At 39.3% G+C, this 20632-nt stretch overlaps 1 protein-coding gene across 1 annotated transcript; it reads left to right on the top strand.

Annotated features, from left to right (window-relative positions):
* The first annotated feature begins 624 nt into the window (after nt 1-624).
* On the top strand, nt 625-19744 carry tmprss15 (transmembrane serine protease 15). Its single transcript, XM_017491953.3, has 25 exons — nt 625-905; nt 1899-2038; nt 2202-2269; nt 2518-2660; nt 4370-4414; nt 5249-5368; nt 6035-6143; nt 6471-6580; nt 7077-7214; nt 7636-7785; nt 7901-8006; nt 8134-8281; nt 8984-9122; nt 9697-9786; nt 11593-11718; nt 14105-14245; nt 14658-14768; nt 16204-16336; nt 16705-16800; nt 17038-17087; nt 17189-17429; nt 17578-17759; nt 18635-18730; nt 19006-19145; nt 19314-19744. The coding sequence occupies exons 1-25, from the start codon at nt 779-781 to the stop codon at nt 19497-19499; spliced, it is 3135 nt and encodes a 1044-aa protein (XP_017347442.1). The 5' UTR covers nt 625-778; the 3' UTR covers nt 19500-19744.
* The last annotated feature ends 888 nt before the right edge of the window (nt 19745-20632 follow it).

Here is a 20632-nt window from a genome sequence, read left to right as displayed (position 1 = left end):
ATATTAATAAATAAATGTGTTGAGAAATGTATTTACTCAGAAAGGTATGACCTAGGAGCTCTCGTGATTTGAGAAATGTCTGCTCATATGAAGACAGAAAAACATATTGAGAACACGTGGGTAATATTATAAAGACTTAGAGTGCAAAGTAAAATATCAGCCTTTTAAAAACCATCATTGTGTGTGTGTGTGGTTTGGGACATGGCCTCGTTAGACTATTGATGTGTCTCAAACCACATGCCTTATTCACTATATACACACATCAATAATCCATTGTGGATGTGTCCCAGATCACACACTATATTTCATACAAAGGCCATATGCATTATAAGTAACACAAACTAGTGCACTATATAGTGCATGTGTCATCTAGGACGCATCTTTCAGGTTATTTTAATCCATTATATTGAAAAAGCTGTGATCAACTGTGAGTTTAATTGTATTCTCAATGATACACTTGATACCCTGATATGGTTCCTGACTTCTTCTCTGCGTCATTAGCGTTGAAAGCTGCTCATTTGCATTGGATGAGGAGTAATAAACGTTTACAGCCATCATTGCGGCACATAAACAGAGGCGTCATAAAGTTATTACAAACTCAGATCTTCACTGATGCTCGTTCTATTTAAGGAGGAAGAAGGTAACGTGCATCAGATCTGTGTTCAGGGTTAAGAGGGAACACTCAGTAAGTATTAGTATTATAAGTATTATTAGGGTTATTAAGTATTATTATAAGTAATATAAGGTTTAGAGTTGGCGAGTAGACGACTGAATAGCGATGTGCAGGAAGACGAGGAGGACGGCACCATGGTCCTCTCTGGAGGTTCTGCTGAGCACCGTGACCATCGTCTTGTTTGCGGTGTGTGTCGGGCTCATCGTCCTGTCCTTTTTAGTGCTCCAAACAGGTGAACTTTCTGCTATTAATTGTGTACGCTGCATAGACTTGACATAGAGGCTTAGACTGATGTAGTGCACTTTGATGAAGAGGTTAACTAAACGAACTGTAAATATTAAATATTACAGTTCCACATGAAACGTACAGTAGAATGAAAAGGGGGTGTGGTCTGGGCAGGGTCGGGAGCGTCATTTAAAAAATTTATTCCGTTAAAGTTACAGATAACATTTTTAAAAATGTCATCAGTAACGTAATCCAACTATCACCATACGAAAGTAATGTAATCTGATTCGTTTTGGATTACTTCAAGGTCATATATGTAAATAAAGTCAAGAGAAAAGCAGTATGATCTAAAATACTTTTATTTAGAGCTTATTTTAGAGCTAAATAAATAAAAGATCACTGGCCCTGATGCAGGTAACATTACATCACAAAAGCTAGACCATATTCTGGTTTTCCAAAGAGGGCTCACCTTTTATTTATTTGGTGCAGTATTAGACCATAAACACATCATAATGAAACTAAAGCTGAATTTTCTCAAACATTTTCTCAAATTTAGACGCACCCTTAAGGTCCGAGGACATGTCCCGGGAAAAGAGGACGTATGGTCCCCTAACAAAAACATTTCAAAGAACAATTTGTGTTCATTTCTACCAAATTAACCTGAAATTTATTAACACCTGCACCAGGAGGTTGTTCACGTGAGTAACGACTGGCGAGAGAACCAGAACTTTAATTAAGAGTGTACCTGTAATCTGATTACTTTGTTTTATGACGTAACTGTAACAGATTACAGCTACCAGTGTTTTATACCCTGATTACGTAACACCATCACATGTATTCCTTTAATCCCCAAACCTGGGCCTGGGACACGCCCACCGTGGACTGATTCTGGTCTACGCATTGAATAGATCATGATTTGGGATTTGTTAATGAGGACATCTTTGTGTAATTAAATCTTTACAGAAATGTTCAGTAATTAAGGACAGTTGTGCTGTTGTAGGTAACGAAGGACAAACAGGAAGCAGCAACTCGTCGTTCAGTGGAACTCTGACCATCTCAGAGGGAGCGAGTTTCACTGAGGAGCTCAGGAACAGTAGCAGTGGGACCTTTAAATCTCTGGCCTATGATGCGCAGCTTCTGGTGAATCACTTTGTCTTTATTACGGACGTTATAGTGAATTATGACATTACTTCAAACTGTACAAGATAAGAGTGTGACATGATGTATAATGTCCTCATTTTCAGCATGTGGCGCACGGTGATGTGTAGACAATGATCTTTTTCTGTGTTTTATTTTGTTTTAGATCACCGAAGCATATGAACTCGGCTCATTAAGCTCGCAGTTCAGGAGCTGCAGAGTGACCAGCTTCAGGTCAGAGTTTATTACTGAAAGTCTTCATCACTCAGGAGAAAAGGTTTATCATCAACCAACATCAGCTCGAATCATAAAGCTGTGCACTAATCACAGTTAGAGTTAGAGTAGGGTCGGGATTAAAGGCGGGGTTAGTGTTTGTACCATTTCTGATGACCTATTTAAAAAAATATCAGTTTTTACATATATTAATTATTGTATGTGTGTGTGTGTGTGTGTGTCTGTGTGTGTGTGTGTGTGTAAAACAGTCCGGGAAGTGTGATAGTGCACTTCACTGTGCTGTTCAGGGATGTTGTGGAAGTAACAGTGGTGCAGCAGCAGTTAATTTCCGGTTTACAGAATATTCCAGACTCAACACTCATCATAAACAGCAGCAGCATTCATGTCACAGGTACACCATCACCGCTCACACTCACGTCACAGGTACGCCATCACCGCTCACACTCACGTCACAGGTACACCATCACCGCTCACACTCACGTCACAGGTACGCCATCACCGCTCACACTCACGTCACAGGTACGTCATCACCACTCACACACTCACGTCACAGGTACGCCATCACCGCTCACACTCACGTCACAGGTACACCATCACCGCTCACACTCACGTCACAGGTACGCCATCACCGCTCACACTCACGTCACAGGTACGCCATCACCGCTCACACTCACGTCACAGGTACGCCATCACCGCTCACACTCACGTCACAGGTACGTCATCACCGCTCACACTCACGTCACAGGTACGTCATCACCGCTCACACTCACGTCACAGGTACGTCATCACCGCTCACACTCACGTCACAGGTACGCCATCACCGCTCACACTCACGTCACAGGTACGTCATCACCGCTCACACTCACGTCACAGGTACGTCATCACCGCTCACACTCACGTCACAGGTACGTCATCACCGCTCACACTCACGTCACAGGTACGCCATTACCACTCACACTCACGTCACAGGTACGCCATCACCACTCACACTCACGTCACAGGTACATCATCACCGCTCACACACTCACGTCACAGGTACATCATCACCGCTCACACTCACGTCACAGGTACGTCATCACCGCTCACACTCACGTCACAGGTACGTCATCACCACTCACACACTCACGTCACAGGTACGCCATCACCGCTCACACTCACGTCACAGGTACGTCATCACCGCTCACACTCACGTCACAGGTACGCCATCACCGCTCACACTCACGTCACAGGTACGCCATCACCGCTCACACTCACGTCACAGGTACGCCATCACCGCTCACACTCACGTCACAGGTACGTCATCACCGCTCACACTCACGTCACAGGTACGCCATCACCGCTCACACTCACGTCACAGGTACGCCATCACCGCTCACACTCACGTCACAGGTACGCCATCACCGCTCACACTCACGTCACAGGTACGCCATCACCGCTCACACTCACGTCACAGGTACGCCATCACCGCTCACACTCACGTCACAGGTACGCCATCACCGCTCACACTCACGTCACAGGTACGCCATCACCGCTCACACTCACGTCACAGGTACGCCATCACCGCTCACACTCACGTCACAGGTACATCATCACCGCTCACACTCACGTCACAGGTACGTCATCACCGCTCACACTCACGTCACAGGTACGTCATCACCGCTCACACACTCACGTCACAGGTACGCCATCACCACTCACACTCACGTCACAGGTACGCCATCACCGCTCACACTCACGTCACAGGTACGCCATCACCGCTCACACTCACGTCACAGGTACGTCATCACCGCTCACACTCACGTCACAGGTACGTCATCACCACTCACACACTCACGTCACAGGTACGCCATCACCGCTCACACTCACGTCACAGGTACGTCATCACCGCTCACACTCACGTCACAGGTACGCCATCACCGCTCACACTCACGTCACAGGTACGCCATCACCGCTCACACTCACGTCACAGGTACATCATCACCTCTCACACTCACGTCACAGGTACGTCATCACCGCTCACACTCACGTCACAGGTACATCATCACCACTCACACACATTTTATTTCTAACACCATCATCTTCTCTCTTATGTTCTATCAGACATTTCCACCACACAGATTCCCCCTACAGCTACACCTGAAACAGGTGAGTGTCTCTCTGTCTCTCTCTCTGACTATCTGTTTGTCCATCTCTCTGTCTGTCTGTCTGACTGTCTCTCTCTCTGTCTGTCTATCTCTCTGTCCGTCTGTCTGACTGTCTCTCTCTCTGTCTGTCTGTCTCTCTGTCTGACTGTCTGACTGTCTCTCTCTCTGTCTGTCTGTCTCTCTGTCTGACTGTCTGACTGTCTCTCTCTCTGTCTGTCTGTCTCTCTGTCTGACTGTCTGACTGTCTCTCTCTCAGTCTGTCTGTCTCTCTGTCTGTCTGTCTGTCTCTCTGTCTGACTGTCTGACTGTCTCTCTCTCTGTCTGTCTGTCTCTCTGTCTGACTGTCTGACTGTCTCTCTCTCAGTCTGTCTGTCTCTCTGTCTGACTGTCTGTCTCTCTGTCGCTCTGTCTGTCTGTCTGTGAATTTAGACTGCATTAATCTCTACTATACATGATATTATATGTTATGCATATCAGATTTTTTCATCAGATTTATATTTATAAACGATGCACTTCTGTCCAATAATAACTGAATGTTTTTGTCTCTGGATTTTAGATTAGATATGGGTTTAAAGTGCAGAAAATCAGAACTGATAAAAACAACAGTAAATCAGTAAATAATGATGAGCATGTTTAGTTAATTACTAATTTAATAACTATGATTCATTTTTATTCACTGATTTTCTGATAAAGAAAAAACTCATGTGAAGCAGATTTGAGTGATGGTTGATTTTTTTCATATTTCAGTACATGGTGTGTGCGTGTGCGTGTGTGTGTGTGTGTGTGTGTGTGTGTGTGTGTGTGTGTGTGTGTGTGTGTGTGTGTGTTTATGCAGTTAAATGTCCTGATGAACAGAAATTTTGCAGAGACAATGTAACTTGTGTTCCTATAAACCTCTTCTGTGATGGAGAAACAAACTGTCCCGACGCCTCTGACGAGTCTCACAGCACCTGTGGTAATAACCTGTCTGTCTCTTTGTCTGTCTGTCTGTTTCTCTCTATGTCTCTCTGTGTCTGTCTGTGATCAGTCTGTCTCTCTGTGTCTGTCAGCGGCCTGTCTGTCTCTCTGTATCTGTCTGTTTGTTTGTCTGTGATCAGTCTGTCCCTCTGTCTGTTCACTTTTATCTCTCAGGTGTATATGTCTATATTTATGTCTAACACACTTCATATATATATATATATATATATATATATATATATATATATATATATATATATATATATATATATATATATATATATGAAGTGTGTTAGACATAAATCAGTAAGACTTTAAATGAAAATTTATTAATTGTGTATATAAACAGATATTACATAGTTTACTATTAATTAACTATTGACCATAGACTGTAAACACATTAATTAAGCAATCTGAAAAGAAAAAAAATCCCATTTTCCCTGGTTTTATTTGGGTTTTTTTTAAAAATTAATGAAACTTTTCTTTTTTTAACGTGAACCCTAAATTTCATCACATTATATAAAATGCATTTTAAACTTCATTTTAATTGGATCAAAATATATTATTTTAAATGACTGATTAAAATGTACGTATTGATGTATAACTTTATTGAATTAATTGTAATGAATTGATTTATTTCCGAGTGTAACTTGTGTTTCCTTAGCGACGGTGTGTGATGGACAGTTCCTGTTGCTGGGGCCGAGTGGATTTTTCCACAGTGATAATTTCCCCCTGGATTATGACAGCAGTACAGAATGTCTCTGGATCATACGGTATCTCTCTCCTACATTTTAATATCTGTGATTTCCTCTCTACACTCGGTCCTCTGGGGTTTTATCCTCCTTCACTCAGTCTCCACTCCTTTCTGCTTTTCTACTCGTCCTTTTTTATAACAGTTTTAATGATTTTTTAAATGATTTCTTCCGTCATCGTCCCGAATATCATCATACAATAATCATACAGCTTTACTCTGATTAAAGGGTTTGTGCTCCTTAATTAACTTTATCTTACCTGATTTATACTTCTTTTATTATTTCAAACAGTCATTTAATTGGTTGTAATATTAAAAATTACTGATTTATTTTTCACCTCTTTGTCAGTGTTAATGAAGGACTGAGCATAAAGATCGATTTCGAGACTTTTGATACGGAGCAAGAATTCGATGTTCTGAACGTGTACGAGGGAATCGGAGCTGCGAAAACACTGGAGTGTGAGTTTATAAACTATATTTCAGCTAATATGAATATTCTCAGCTCATTTGCATACTCTTTGTGACTATAATTATGATTGAATTTAAGAACAGAAGGAGTCATGGAATGTTGAATCGAAGAAACTTTTAATAAACTCCCATTTATTTACCATTTATTTATAACATTTATTGTTAGTGTTAATGGTGTTTTATTTATTTATTTATTTATTTATTGACTTATTTATTTATGTATTTATAAAAGTGAATTTTAAGCACAGGTCATTGTGCTTAAACAAATATGTAAATACAAAATGTTTTGTTTATTTCTTATTTAAAAGTAGCATAAATGTCTTCACAGAAGTGCTTCCAGGCACAATTTCCTGTATTCCAATACCAATGTTAAATAAATGATCACTAAACCAGTTCATTATTCTGTATATAGCAGTAGTTATGAAGTAAGATAGTAAGATGAATTAATGTGAGTAAGACATGACGCAGTGTCCCGTGTCCTCCTCAGACTCGCTGTCAGGTTCGTCTCCTGGAGTTGTCTGGATTTTGTCCCATGAGGCCACAGTGAAGTTCTCCTCTGATTTAATATACAACCAGCAAGGCTTTAACGCTACGTACCGAGCAGAGAACCTCACACACCTCAGCAGTACGTCTCACATCTCTAATCTTTACACTTCTGCACTTTATACCTCCAGCTATTCACCATTATCAGCTTGAGGTCATTAGATTAGGATCAAAGTGACTTCGTTGCAGACTTCATGACTAACCTTCAAGTCTTTTATTTATCAACAGGTTTATTCGCTTGTCACTATGGTTATGTCTTGGTCATTTCATGCTCTTTTCATTAAAATATTTCCACACTTCTTTCGTCCTGCATTGTGCTAATGAAGCATAATCACAGGCCTGGCACAAAAAACACCACTCATTCACCATTCGTTGTCATGGTTACATGGCATCTCAATTTCAACCTCCAATGAAATTAGAGTTTTTTTCTGTAGCTGTGGAATAAAATAAAATAATTGATGATGATGAGATAATAATAATAATAATCTTATTTCTGTGTTCAGATGAGGCGAAGATAAACTGCTCGTTTGAGGAGGGATTCTGTTTCTGGAGACAGGACGCTGATGGTGATGGAGACTGGATGAGGAAGAACGGATCTTCTTTGCCTGCTCTGTCTGGACCGAACTTTGACCACACGTTCGCTAACCAGTCCGGTAAACGTCCACATCTGTATCCAATCCAAAACAATTTGTTTCAGCTTTCCGTCATGTGAATTCTGTTCATCATGACTTCATTTTGGACATGTCCCGAATCACCCACATTTTCTAGGGTACTACATCATAACTCCGACGAGTCCTGGAAGTTGGGAGAAGATTTTCCGTCTCCGCAGCTTCCCATTGGCTCCCGCAACAGAATCGATGTGTCTGAGGTTCTGGTTAGTTCCTTTTGTCTGTCTGTTCCTTTTTCTCTGTCTTTCTAAAGAATACAATCACTGAGCTTATAGGCTAAATATTAAATATGATCAAATATTAACCAACAGCCTTCGTGTTTTGATCTTTGAGGTATCACATGTTCGGTGAGAACGTTCGGCGTCTGACAGTAAACGCAGAGAGAAACTCAAATGTCGTGATTCTGTTCCAGAAAGAGGGAAACTACGGAAACAACTGGAACTACGGACAAGTAACCATAAAGGACACGACCAATCAAACAGTCAGTATAACATACAGGAAATGAAAGATACTGGTATCCATAGTGATGTGATAAGATGCTTTATTTCCAGATTCAGCAACATTTTCAGCTGAGTTTGTGCTTTGACTTGATTCATGTCTGAAGTTTAAGTTTGATGTAAAAGTTATTACAGAAAATCTATAAATAAAGTCAACTGGAATTTTGTTCTGTAAGTTGAAAGAAATTCAGTAATTAATATAATATAATAAATGGACTGACTATTACGGTACACATTTTGTATAATATACCTACATTTTCTTGTTTGTTTGTAAATATATTCTGTATTGACAGTGTCCGTGAACTGTTTAAATTAATGATTTAAAAATGTATTTTTCATTTTTTTTTAACTTTAAATGTTCATATTTAATTGAACCTTATATCACTGTTATCATTTTACAAAGCAAAAATACAGTGCTTTTCTGGGAAGTTATGAGTTTTTATTTATTTGTTTATTTATTTGTTTGTTTGTTTGTTTGTTTACGTTTGGAGCTCATTGTAAGAGAAATTAGACTGAGATAAAATGGTGAAGTTTCTCATCGGTGAATCAGAGAGAAATGTACACTTTTATAACTTTATAACATTCTTTATAACGCTTTTATGTAGAATTGATCAAATTTAGTGTAGAAAAATGTTCAATCCCATCCGCAAATTTATTTCCATCCATCATCTGTCTTCTCATTTCAGATCGTATTTGAAGCGCGAAAGCAAGGCACGAGGAACGATATTGCACTAGATGACCTCAGCATGACCTCTGGGCCGTGTGGACTGTCGCCACCTGACCCGACTCACGTCCCGCTCCCGACCACGCCTCATCCAGGACCAGGTACGACACTCTGCCTTCATTTAGATTCCACTCTGCGTTATACATTATAGTACAGTTTCACATGCTAACGTGCAGGAGGTCATGTGAGGTTCTTCATCAGTTCTCCTGAGTTCTCTCTTTAACCCTTTTATGTTGATACAATGTTTGTGTTCTGTGTCCATGCTCGTACAATAATACTTTAAGGTTGTTTTATTTTCTTTTTCTTTTTCTTTTTTTTTTTTTTTACAAATAAATTAGATCATCTCCAAATCATCTCCAAACCTCTCCAACGTTATAAACACCATGATCCTGATATTTATTACTCATTAGGTGTTTCTCCTCCTAATCCAACATCACATGCAGTCTCAGTGTTTCTGTAATTACTTTATACATTAAAAATATAGTTAAATATTCATTTTCATCACTGTTTTTAAATAAAGTTCTGTAAGCATGTTAGTGAATAACTTTACGAACTGCAGATCTTTTCAGGGTTAATGTTTTTACCCTATTTAAGCACCCGTACTAACTTCTGTCTTCCTCTTTTCTAATTCTAATATTGTTTTGCTTGATTAACGGTTATGTTTCTCCACTACAGCCGATTGTGGAGGTCCATTTGACCTTTACGCATCAAACTCGACCTTCAGCTTGCCAAATTATCCTCACAGCTACGGACACGGTTTATCATGTGAGTAATTCATCTGTAATAAACAGCGAAACACCACACAACGTCCTCAAAAATCAAAAATCCTCTCATTCTACTCACTGTATATATTTATCCCACAGAGCTGCTGAGTTCTGGATTGTGATTGGTCAGAAGGTGTTGATTAGTTTTCTATAACAGCGACTCTGACAGTAGCGCAGGTTTATATTAATCCTCTTGCTCTAATACATTATCATTTCTATAGTAATGGATCATTCACAGGTAAAACTGTAGATGGTGAAGTTTTCTTAAAGTAAGGAGATGTTTATGTAACGCGTATGGAAGGAGTCTCCAGTGTCAGAGCTGTGTAACAGTCAGAGGTGAAGCTGTAACTTTAAGTTTTCCCACATCTTCAGGACAGAGGAGTTTACACTTCTTTACTGTCTCTCACTAACACCACAAACTGAGATTTTTAATCTTAAAAGAAAATAAAGAGAGAGAATAAAGAGAGGGAATATTATGAGTGTGAATAAAAAGAGAGAATAAAGAGTGTGAATAAAGAGCAGGAATTAAGAGAGGGAATAAAAAGAGAGAATAAAGAGAGAGACTAAAGAGAGAGAATAAAGAGAGAGAATAAAGAGAGGGAATACAGGGAGAGAATAAAGAGAGGGAATACAGGGAGAGAATAAAGAGAGGGAAAACAGGGAGAGAATAAAGAGAGGGAATACAGAGAGAGAATAAAGAGAGGGAATAAAAAGAGAGAATAAAGAGAGAGACTAAAGAGAGAATAAAGAGAGAGAATAAAGAGAGAGAATAAAGAGAGGGAATACAGGGAGAGAATAAAGAGAGGGAATACAGAGAGAGAATAAAGAGAGGGAATACAGAGAGAGAATAAAGAGAGGGAATACAGAGAGAGAATAAAGAGAGTGAATAAAGAGAGAGAATAAAGAGAGTGAATAAAGGGAGAGAATAAAGAGAGTGAATACAGAGAGAGAATACAGAGAGAGAATAAAGAGAGGGAATACAGAGAGAGAATACAGAGAGAGAATAAAGAGAGGGAATACAGAGAGAGAATAAAGAGAGGGAATACAGAGAGAGAATAAAGAGAGGGAATACAGAGAGAGAATACAGAGAGAGAATAAAGAGAGGGAATACAGAGAGAGAATAAAGAGAGGGAATACAGAGAGAGAATAAAGAGAGGGAATACAGGGAGAGAATAAAGAGAGGGAATACAGAGAGAGAATAAAGAGAGGGAATACAGGGAGAGAATAAAGAGAGGGAATACAGGGAGAGAATAAAGAGAGGGAATACAGGGAGAGAATAAAGAGAGGGAATACAGAGAGAGAATAAAGAGAGGGAATACAGAGAGAGAATAAAGAGAGGGAATACAGAGAGAGAATAAAGAGAGGGAATACAGGGAGAGAATAAAGAGAGGGAATACAGAGAGAGAATAAAGAGAGGGAATACAGAGAGAGAATAAAGAGAGGGAATACAGAGAGAGAATAAAGAGAGGGAATACAGAGAGAGAATAAAGAGAGGGAATACAGAGAGAGAATATAGAGAGGGAATACAGAGAGAGAATATAGAGAGGGAATACAGAGAGAGAATAAAGAGAGGGAATACAGAGAGAGAATAAAGAGAGGGAATACAGAGAGAGAATATAGAGAGGGAATACAGAGAGAGAATATAGAGAGGGATGGTGAGGGAATGAGTGTTTATAGCTGCTATAACATAAGTGACAACAGGAACTAACTTGTCTCACTGATTGAGTGTGTGTGTGTGTGTGTGTGTGTGTGTGTGTGTGTGTGTGTGTGTGTGTGTGTGTGTGTGTGTGTGTGTGTGTTTGCTCAGGTGTGTGGATTTTACATGCCGAACAAGGGCAAAATATCCGACTGCATTTTCAGGACTTCTCTTTAGAGGCAGCGTATGACGTGTTGGAGATTCGTGATGGAGTTGCACCGCATTCTACTTTACTGAGTGAGAGAGAGTTTCACATCTCAAAACATCCAACATTCACTCCTCTGTCCTTTCAGCATCCTGTTTACAATCTGAATTCATTTAACATTATCACACTGCGGCTACATGGGATATAAATCATGAGAAGTCACATTAAAAAGTATATAAAAATAAATTTAGTCCCAGATTAATTTCATTGGCATTTAGAATGAGACATGTCCTCAATTCATATCATGACACTTGATTCATATCATAGCTTTACATTTTGCTGTGGATTATGATTTTTCCCACAGTGACTATAACAGGATAAATATTGTGGTTTATTGTGGTGTTGATTATTAGCATGTATGCTGTACATTTAATGAAGCTGATGTGATCATAATCGCTTCTCAATGTCTCACTTTCAATTATCTATATTATTTAACATATAAAATTATATATATATATATATATATATATATATATAGAGAGAGAGAGAGAGAGAGAGAGAGAGAGAGAGAGAGAGAGAGAGAGAGAGAGAGAGAGTATCTCACAAAAGTTAGTACTCCCCTCACATTTTTGTAAATATTTGATTATATCTTTTCATGTGACAACACTGAAGAAATGACACTTTGCTACACTGTAAAGTAGTGACTGTACAGCTTGTGTAACAGTGTAAATTTGCTGTCCCCTCAAAATCACTCAACACACAGCCATTAATGTCTAAACCGCTGGCAACAAAAGTGAGAACACCCCTAAGTGAAAATGTACAAATTGGGACCAAAGTGTCAATATTTTGTGTGGCCACCGTTATTTTCCAGCACTGCCTTAACACTCTTGGGCATGGAGTTCACCAGAGCTTCACAGGTTGCCACTGGAGTCCTCTTCCACTCCTCCATGATGACATCACGGAGCTGGTGGATGTTAGAGACCTTGTGCTTCTCCACTTTCCGTTTGAGGATGCCCCACAGATGCTCAATAGGGTTTAGGTCTGGAGACATGCTTGGCCAGTCCATCACCTTCACCCTCAGCTTCTTTAGCAAGGCAGTGGTCATTATCATGCTGGAATACTGCCCTGCAGCTCAGTCTCTGAAGGGAGGGGTCATGCTCTGCTTCAGTATGTCACAGTACACATTGGCATTCATGGTTCCCTCAATGAACGGTAGCTCCCCAGTGCCGGCAGCACTCATGCAGCCCCAGACCATGACACTCCCACCACCATGCTTGACTGTAGGCAAGACACACTTGTCTTTGTACTCCTCACCTGGTTGCCGCCACACACGCTTGACACCATCTGAACCAAATAAGTTTATCTTGGTCTCATCAGACCACAGGACAGGGTTCCAGTAATCCATGTCCTTAGTCTGCTTGTCTTCAGCAAATTGTTTGCGGTCTTTCTTGTGCATCATCTTTAGAAGAGGCTTCCTTCTGGGACGACAGCCATGCAGACCAATTTGATGCAGTGTGTGGCGTATGATCTGAGCACTGACAGGCCGACCCCCCGCCCCTTCAACCTCTGCAGCAATGCTGGCAGCACTCATACATCTATTTCCCAAAGACAACCTCTGGATATGACGCTGACCACATGCACTCAACTTCTTTGGTCGACCATGGTAAGGCCTGTTCTGATTGGAACCTGTCCTGTTAAACCGCTGTATGGTGTTGGCCACCGTGCTGCAGCTCAGTGTCAGGGTCTTGGCAATCTTCTTATAGCCTAGTCCATCATTATGTAGAGCAACAATTCTTTTTTTCAGATCCTCAGAGAGTTCTTTGCCATGTGGTGCCATGTTCCAGTGACCAGTATGAGGGAGTGTGAGAGCGATGACACCAAATTTAACACACCTGCTCCCCATTCACACCTGAGACCTTGTAACGCTAAGTCACATGACACCAGGGAGGGAAAATGGCTAATTGGGAACAATTTGGACATTGTCACTTAGTGGTTTACTCACTTTTGTTGCCAGCTGTTTAGACATTAATGGCTGTGTGTTGAGTTAATTTGAGGGGACAGCAAATTTACACTGTTACACAAGCTGTACATTCACTACTGTACATTGTAGTAAAGTGTCATTTCTTCAGTGTTCTCACATGAAAAGATATAATCAAATATTTACAAAAATGTGAGGGGTGTACTCACTTTTGTGAGATACTCTCTCTCTCTCTCTCTCTCTCTCTCTCTCTATATATATATATATATATATATATATATATATATATATATATATATATATATATATACATATGCAGTTGGTTATTTTCACATGTTTATATCTCCTCACCATCTTTTTCTACAAGTTTTTGCACAGTTGTTATTATTATTATTGTTGTTATTATTATTATTTTGGCACATTAATAACACCCATAAAAAGAATCATATTAGTAATACAGTGTGTTATTTTGTTGTTGTGTTAATTACATGGTGTTAAAGGTGTGTTAACGGGCGAGCGTGATTTTCCGGACATCTTCTCCACGACCTCAGAGATGACGCTGATGTTTTTCTCAGATTCTTCTGGAAGTGATCGCGGATTTCTCGCTAATTTCAGCACGGGCTTTAACCTTGGCCAACCAGGTCAAATAATAAATGTCATAATAAATAATAAATTAGTGAAAAAATGATGAAAAATACTTGGTTTCATTATCACAACCTGAATATTGTGGCCAGTCAGTCCAATTAATTTATTTTTAATTCAATAACTTTTTAAGTCTGAAAAGTTTCAAAGTCTCAAAGTTCCAATGTAAATTAGAGCAATATTTTTTTTTTTATTTAATGTTGAAGTTTTCAGTGAAATGTAAGACATGGAATGGAGTGAAATGGAGCCAGGCTTTAATTACTTAAATCAGTAAGTGTTTAATTCTACAGTCAGCTCAAGGTGTTTCTGAACAACGTAGAGAATTTCATTTGAATTGAATTTGTTCATTAATAAATGAGATCTTATGTGAATTAAGTAAAATAAAAGTAAATTCTGTAATGTTTCCTGCAGAGGCGTGTCAGGCTGGTGAGTACCAGTGTAGATCCGGAGTGTGTGTGTCCACTGCCAGTGTGTGTGACGGCATCAGGAACTGCCCCGACATTTCAGATGAGGCTAACTGTGGTGAGTTTACATTACCCATAATGCACTGTGGTGAGTTTACACTACCCATAATGCACTGTGGTGAGTTTACACTACTCATGATGCACTGTGCTGAGGTTACATTACCCACGATGCACTGTGCTGAGTTTACATTACACATAATGCACTGTGTTGAGGTTACATTACCCATAATGCACTGTGGTGAGTTTACATTACCCATAATGCACTGTGCTCAGGTTACATTACCCATGATGCATTGTTGTGAGTTTACACTACCCATAATGCACTGTGGTGAGTTTACATCACCCATAATGCACTGTGGTGAGTTTACATTACCCATAATGCACTGTGCTGAGATTCCATTACCCATGATGTACTGTGGAGAGTTTACACTACCCATGATGCACAGTGATGAGGTTACATTACCCATAATGCACTGTGGTGAGGTTACATTATCTATAATGCACTGTGCAGAGTTTACATTGCCCATAATGCACTGTGCTGAGGTTACATTACCCATAATTCACTGTGCTGAGGTTACATTACCCATAATGCACTGTGCTGAGCTTACGTTACCCATGATGCACTGTGACGAGTTTACACTACCCATGATGCACTGTAGTGAGTTTACATTACCCATAATACGCTGTGGTGAGTTTACATTACCCATAATGCACTGTGCTGAGATTAATGGGTCTGTAATGACCCATAATGCACTGTGGTGAGTTTACACTACCCATAATGCACTGTGGTGAGTTTACACTACTCATGATGCACTGTGCTGAGGTTACATTACCCACGATGCACTGTGCTGAGTTTACATTACCCATAATGCACTGTGCTCAGGTTACATTACCCATGATGCATTGTTGTGAGTTTACACTACCCATAATGCACTGTGGTGAGTTTACATCACCCATAATGCACTGTGGTGAGTTTACATTACCCATAATGCACTGTGCTGAGGTTACATTACCGATAATGCACTGTGGTGAGTTTACACTACTCATGATGCACTGTGGTGAGGTTACATTACCCACGATGCACTGTGCTGAGTTTACATTACACATAATGCACTGTGGTGAGGTTACATAACCCATAATGCACTGTGGTGAGGTTACATTATCTATAATGCACTGTGCAGAGGTTACATTACCCATAATGCACTATGCTGAAGTTACATTACCCATAATGCACTGTGGAGAGTTTACATTACCCATAATGCACTGTGGTGAGGTTACATTATCTATAATGCACTGTGCAGAGGTTACATTACCCATAATGCACTGTGCTGAAGTTACATTACCCATAATGCACTGTGCTGAGGCTACATTACCCATGATGCACTGTGATGAGTTTACACTACCCACGATGCACTGTGCTTAGTTTACATTACCCATAATGCATTGTGGTGAGGTTAATGCATTGTGGTCTGATCCTCGCGGCTGTGTTTCAGTGCATTTATCAGCAGCACAGTTTCCCGGAGCTCCTCGTCTGAAGATTGAGATTCAGAGCCGTCTCTACACGGCGTGTTCCTCCGGCTGGAGCTCTCACTTCTCCAACTACTTCTGCAGATATTTAGGCTACAGGTGAGGAATCAGATCAAAATGTCCACATCATATAACGCATCATAAATATTAATATCAATATAAATAAATATAAAGTATGATTAGTGAGCATATATTTATATGTGTGGAATTTAGATGTAATCATCAGTCTGTACAGGATTTCTCTCAGTTCTCTTGGGATTGTTGAGGCCAAAAATTGTTTTGCAAACAAATTTGATTTTGCTGTGGCTTTAAAAACAATTTGTGTATTATTATTATTATTATTATTATTATTATTATTATTATTATTATTATTATTATTATTATTATTACATTTAGATTTGTCATTAGGTAAAACTATTTTTATTTATTTAAATTTTTTTTTTTTTTTTTTTTTTTTTTTACTGTAGATCAGGAACCGCTTCGTTCGTGTCTGTTTTGGGTGAAGAAGCTCCCTTTGTCGTGGTAACTCAGACTGCTGATGGCTCAGTGGATGTGAAACCCAGGTAAAAACAATCCTTGTGTGGGATTAAAATAGTGTTATTATTTTATGATAAAGTAACAGTCCAGTTGTTGTTTGTGTGAAAATAAAAGTGCAGTGTTCCTACTGAGGTTGACATTGTTTTTCTTTTTAATTTGGCATTTAAGTGAAAGTCTTTCCTTTGTTTTTTATTAATAATTTCATTGTATTTTTATTTAATTACATGGAAATTCTTTTATTTGTCTTTTATTTTTATTTGAAGTGAAAAATGTCCCAGTGAGAAGGTCGTATCGCTCCACTGTGATAACCAACGTGAGTCAGGGTCCTTTAATTAAAGTTAATAAATAATTAATAAAACCAGATTTGTAATTTTGAAAGATGAAATGTAAACTGATTATAATATAATGTTCCAGCATGTGGAAAGCGGAAGGTGGTAATGAAAACGGAGTCAGGCTGGTCCGTGGTGAGAGAGTCGAGAGTGAAAATGGAGGATGAAATCAGAGAAGGTGTGGAAGGGAGGATTGTGGGAGGAGAGGACGCGGTAAAGGGAGCATGGCCGTGGATCGCCTCGTTACGCTGGACAGGACGACACGCCTGTGGAGGCACATTAATCGACTCGCAGTGGCTCGTTACGGCCGCGCACTGCGTTTATGGGTCAGACAAAATATTATATATATATAAATGATACATTTTATATAAATTATTTTATGTAATACAACCAAGCACATGATGAAGCCCTGATGATGATAATGATAGTAGTAGTACTTTCTGTTTCTTAGCTCATCATTTTTAACTCCTGCAGGAAGAGCGTTCACCTGTCCAACTGGAACGTGATTTTGGGTCTTCATGCTCAGTACGAGTCCAACACTTCAGACAGACAAAATCATCAAATCGACCAGATTATCATAAACCAAAACTATAACAGAAGAACTAAAGACTCAGATATCGCACTCATACACTTACAGAACAAAGTCAACTTCACAGGTAACTAGCGGATCATTTCATCACACCCTGTATACGCTCCATCATCATGCCCCTCAGTGTGGTAAATGTCCTCTTACAGTCATATTACTGAAAAATGATCATGCTTTTCTGGAGAGTTCAGATCCTACTATTCACGGGTTAGGAAACATTAAAGCATCAGACCTTTGTTTCACTCCTTCATTATCATCAGCCCAAAAACTGTGTTCTTATAGGAAAAACGTATACAATAAACAATAATGCAATAATGCAAAAAAAACAAACAAACAAAAAACAACAACAGCCACTGTCATGGCTGACATTCTAGCGTTCGAGACGCTGGGTCAACAAGGGCAGAGCTTACAAATGAAATTTGTTCATCCAATTAAAACTTTGCTCATATGACATAACCATCTGCTTTTATTTAGCATAAATGACTCACTAAGCTAAGATTTCCGAAGCTACCTAGCTATCTAAAGTAGGACTGTGCTAGCATTAGACAGACAACCTTAGCTCTCAGCAATTAAAGATAAAAGCACAAGGCAGGTTTGCTAACACTATTGTGGTCATCTTACAGTGTGATCAGATTTTTGATTTGATGATTAAATGTAAATCTTCATCCCTGTTCAAACCAGGGACACTTTTCACCAAACAAACTCATAACTTGTGACACAAAATGGCTGAAGTTCAAGTAAGAACACCAACGAGACCTGAATTCTAAGTCAGTTGTACTAGTTTGTGATAAATAATAAAATAATAAAGTAGGAGCAGCTCTTTTTTTATTATTATTATTATTTTATTTTATTTTATTTTTACGAGAAATCTGTATAGCTGATAAACTGATGTGCATTTTGAAGTCTTTTTTTTTTTAATCATCATATGAATATTATTTTCCTCAGACTACATCCAGCCGATCTGCCTGCCAAATTCTGCTCAGCAGTTTGCAGCAGGAAGAAAGTGTGTGATCGCAGGCTGGGGGAGATTAACTGAAGGAGGTCCGTCACTCTGGGGCCAAAATATATTTCTTGGCCAACAAATAGTAACCGATCTAACAATCAGCCAATTAGAGAACTTTATTATTTATTTAATAACGTAGAATCTTATGTAAATATTTACTGTCAATTCACAAACCAAAACCCAAGTTTGAAACTTTTTCAGAGACTGAACTTCTTGTAAATATATTCAGTTGCAGGTAATAAGGCTATACATTACTCTGTGTGTGTGTGTGTGTGTGTGTGTGTGTGTGTGTGTGTGTGTGTGTGTGTTGTAGGTACTGTAGCTGATGTATTGCAGCAGGCCGTGTTGCCCCTCATTAATAACAGTGTGTGTCAAGCGAGACTTCCTGAATACAACATCACTGAACGGATGGTGTGTGCAGGATACCCTGAGGGTGGAATTGATACTTGTCAGGTGTGTGTGTGTGGGGGGGGGGGGGGGGGGGGGGTTTACAACATTTTATGGCTGAAACCAAGTGGGGACCAGTTACAGCATGAGGGCTAGAGACAAAATGGGGACTAGAGACAAAGTGGGGACTGTGTGGGGAACTGTGGAAAGAAAATGGATTTTTCTGTGTAACAGGGTGACTCTGGAGGGCCGCTGATGTGCGAGGAGGGGGATGGGTCTTGGGTTTTGGCGGGTGTGACGTCGTTTGGCGTGGGCTGTGCTCGACCTGGACGTCCTGGAGTTTACGCACTGGTCACACACTTCACAGACTGGATACTGGAAACTCGACGCCTGTACACACACTGGGATGGAGCGAGATGAGGACATAGTGGAAGGGATGCTGTAAATATTGTCAATTTCTAAATAGTAGATTGTTGTTTTTTAGATGTAATCATGATATTCATGCTGATGATAAAATCTCACTTGTGTACAGGAGCAGGTTCTCAATTCATTAAACAATGTAATCGAATAATCAAATAATAGAACCAAAAGCTTCTCTGATCAGGTGATTGCTGTTTTATTCTTTAGACTTGCAATCAAGTGGCTCTAAATAAAAGGATTTTGAAACAACTTCATCTGTGATTGTTGTCTCGTGTGAAGAATTATGGTGTGTCATAGTGCTTCTGTTCTGTATAGAGAGAAGTGGAACTGATTACAGGACCTCAGTCTGAGAGATCAAAGTTTACCTGAAGCACAAACCTGCTGTAGGGACCAGAGACAAATTGAGGACCTGTAACAATATACCTGAAATCCAGATCCACAGCCTGACCATTATATAGTGCACTACTTAGGGAGAAGTTTTATAAATCATATGCATTTATAGTGGAGAATATCCAACACATTCCCAATATCCCACAACGCACTGCAGTACTGAAAATCTGCTCACTTGCACAACTTAGATAACAATCAAATAATTTTTACACTGTTTCGAATAGTAAAATTATCATCATCATCAACAACAACAACAGCAACAATAATATTAATACAACTACTACTATTACTACTACTAATAATAAAAAATAATAATAATAATAATAATAATAATAATAATAATAATAATAATAATAATAAGCAGTTGGTTGAATTTATTAATAAACAGTGTACGATGTTAGCTGGCTAATCAGGGCTTTTGAAACCAACCATGAAACATTCATATCCCAGAATCAGTGGAGCATTTCCAGTAGACTATTAATTTGTAAGGATGATAATAACTTTATGTGTGAAACTTTTGAAACGTTTAGCCACACTGTTATTATGTATTATGCAAGTATGAGTTCATGGTTAGTTAAACTCACTACACATGAAGGACAAACGGTGAAACATATATTGCTGCAATGCATTTAAATGAAAACTTAGTTGTTTAGAAAAGCAGAAATTAAAATAGTACTCCATCTCTATATATTTTATTGTGACCAGTGTAATTCTGATTGGTTTATCCACACCTCCAGGCCTAT

This window comes from Ictalurus punctatus, chromosome 18, assembly GCF_001660625.3.
Source record: "Ictalurus punctatus breed USDA103 chromosome 18, Coco_2.0, whole genome shotgun sequence".
In the NCBI taxonomy this organism is placed as follows: Eukaryota; Metazoa; Chordata; class Actinopteri; order Siluriformes; family Ictaluridae; genus Ictalurus; species Ictalurus punctatus.
Note: the sequence above shows the minus strand (reverse complement) of the source record. Positions and strands in the feature narration are given on the sequence as shown.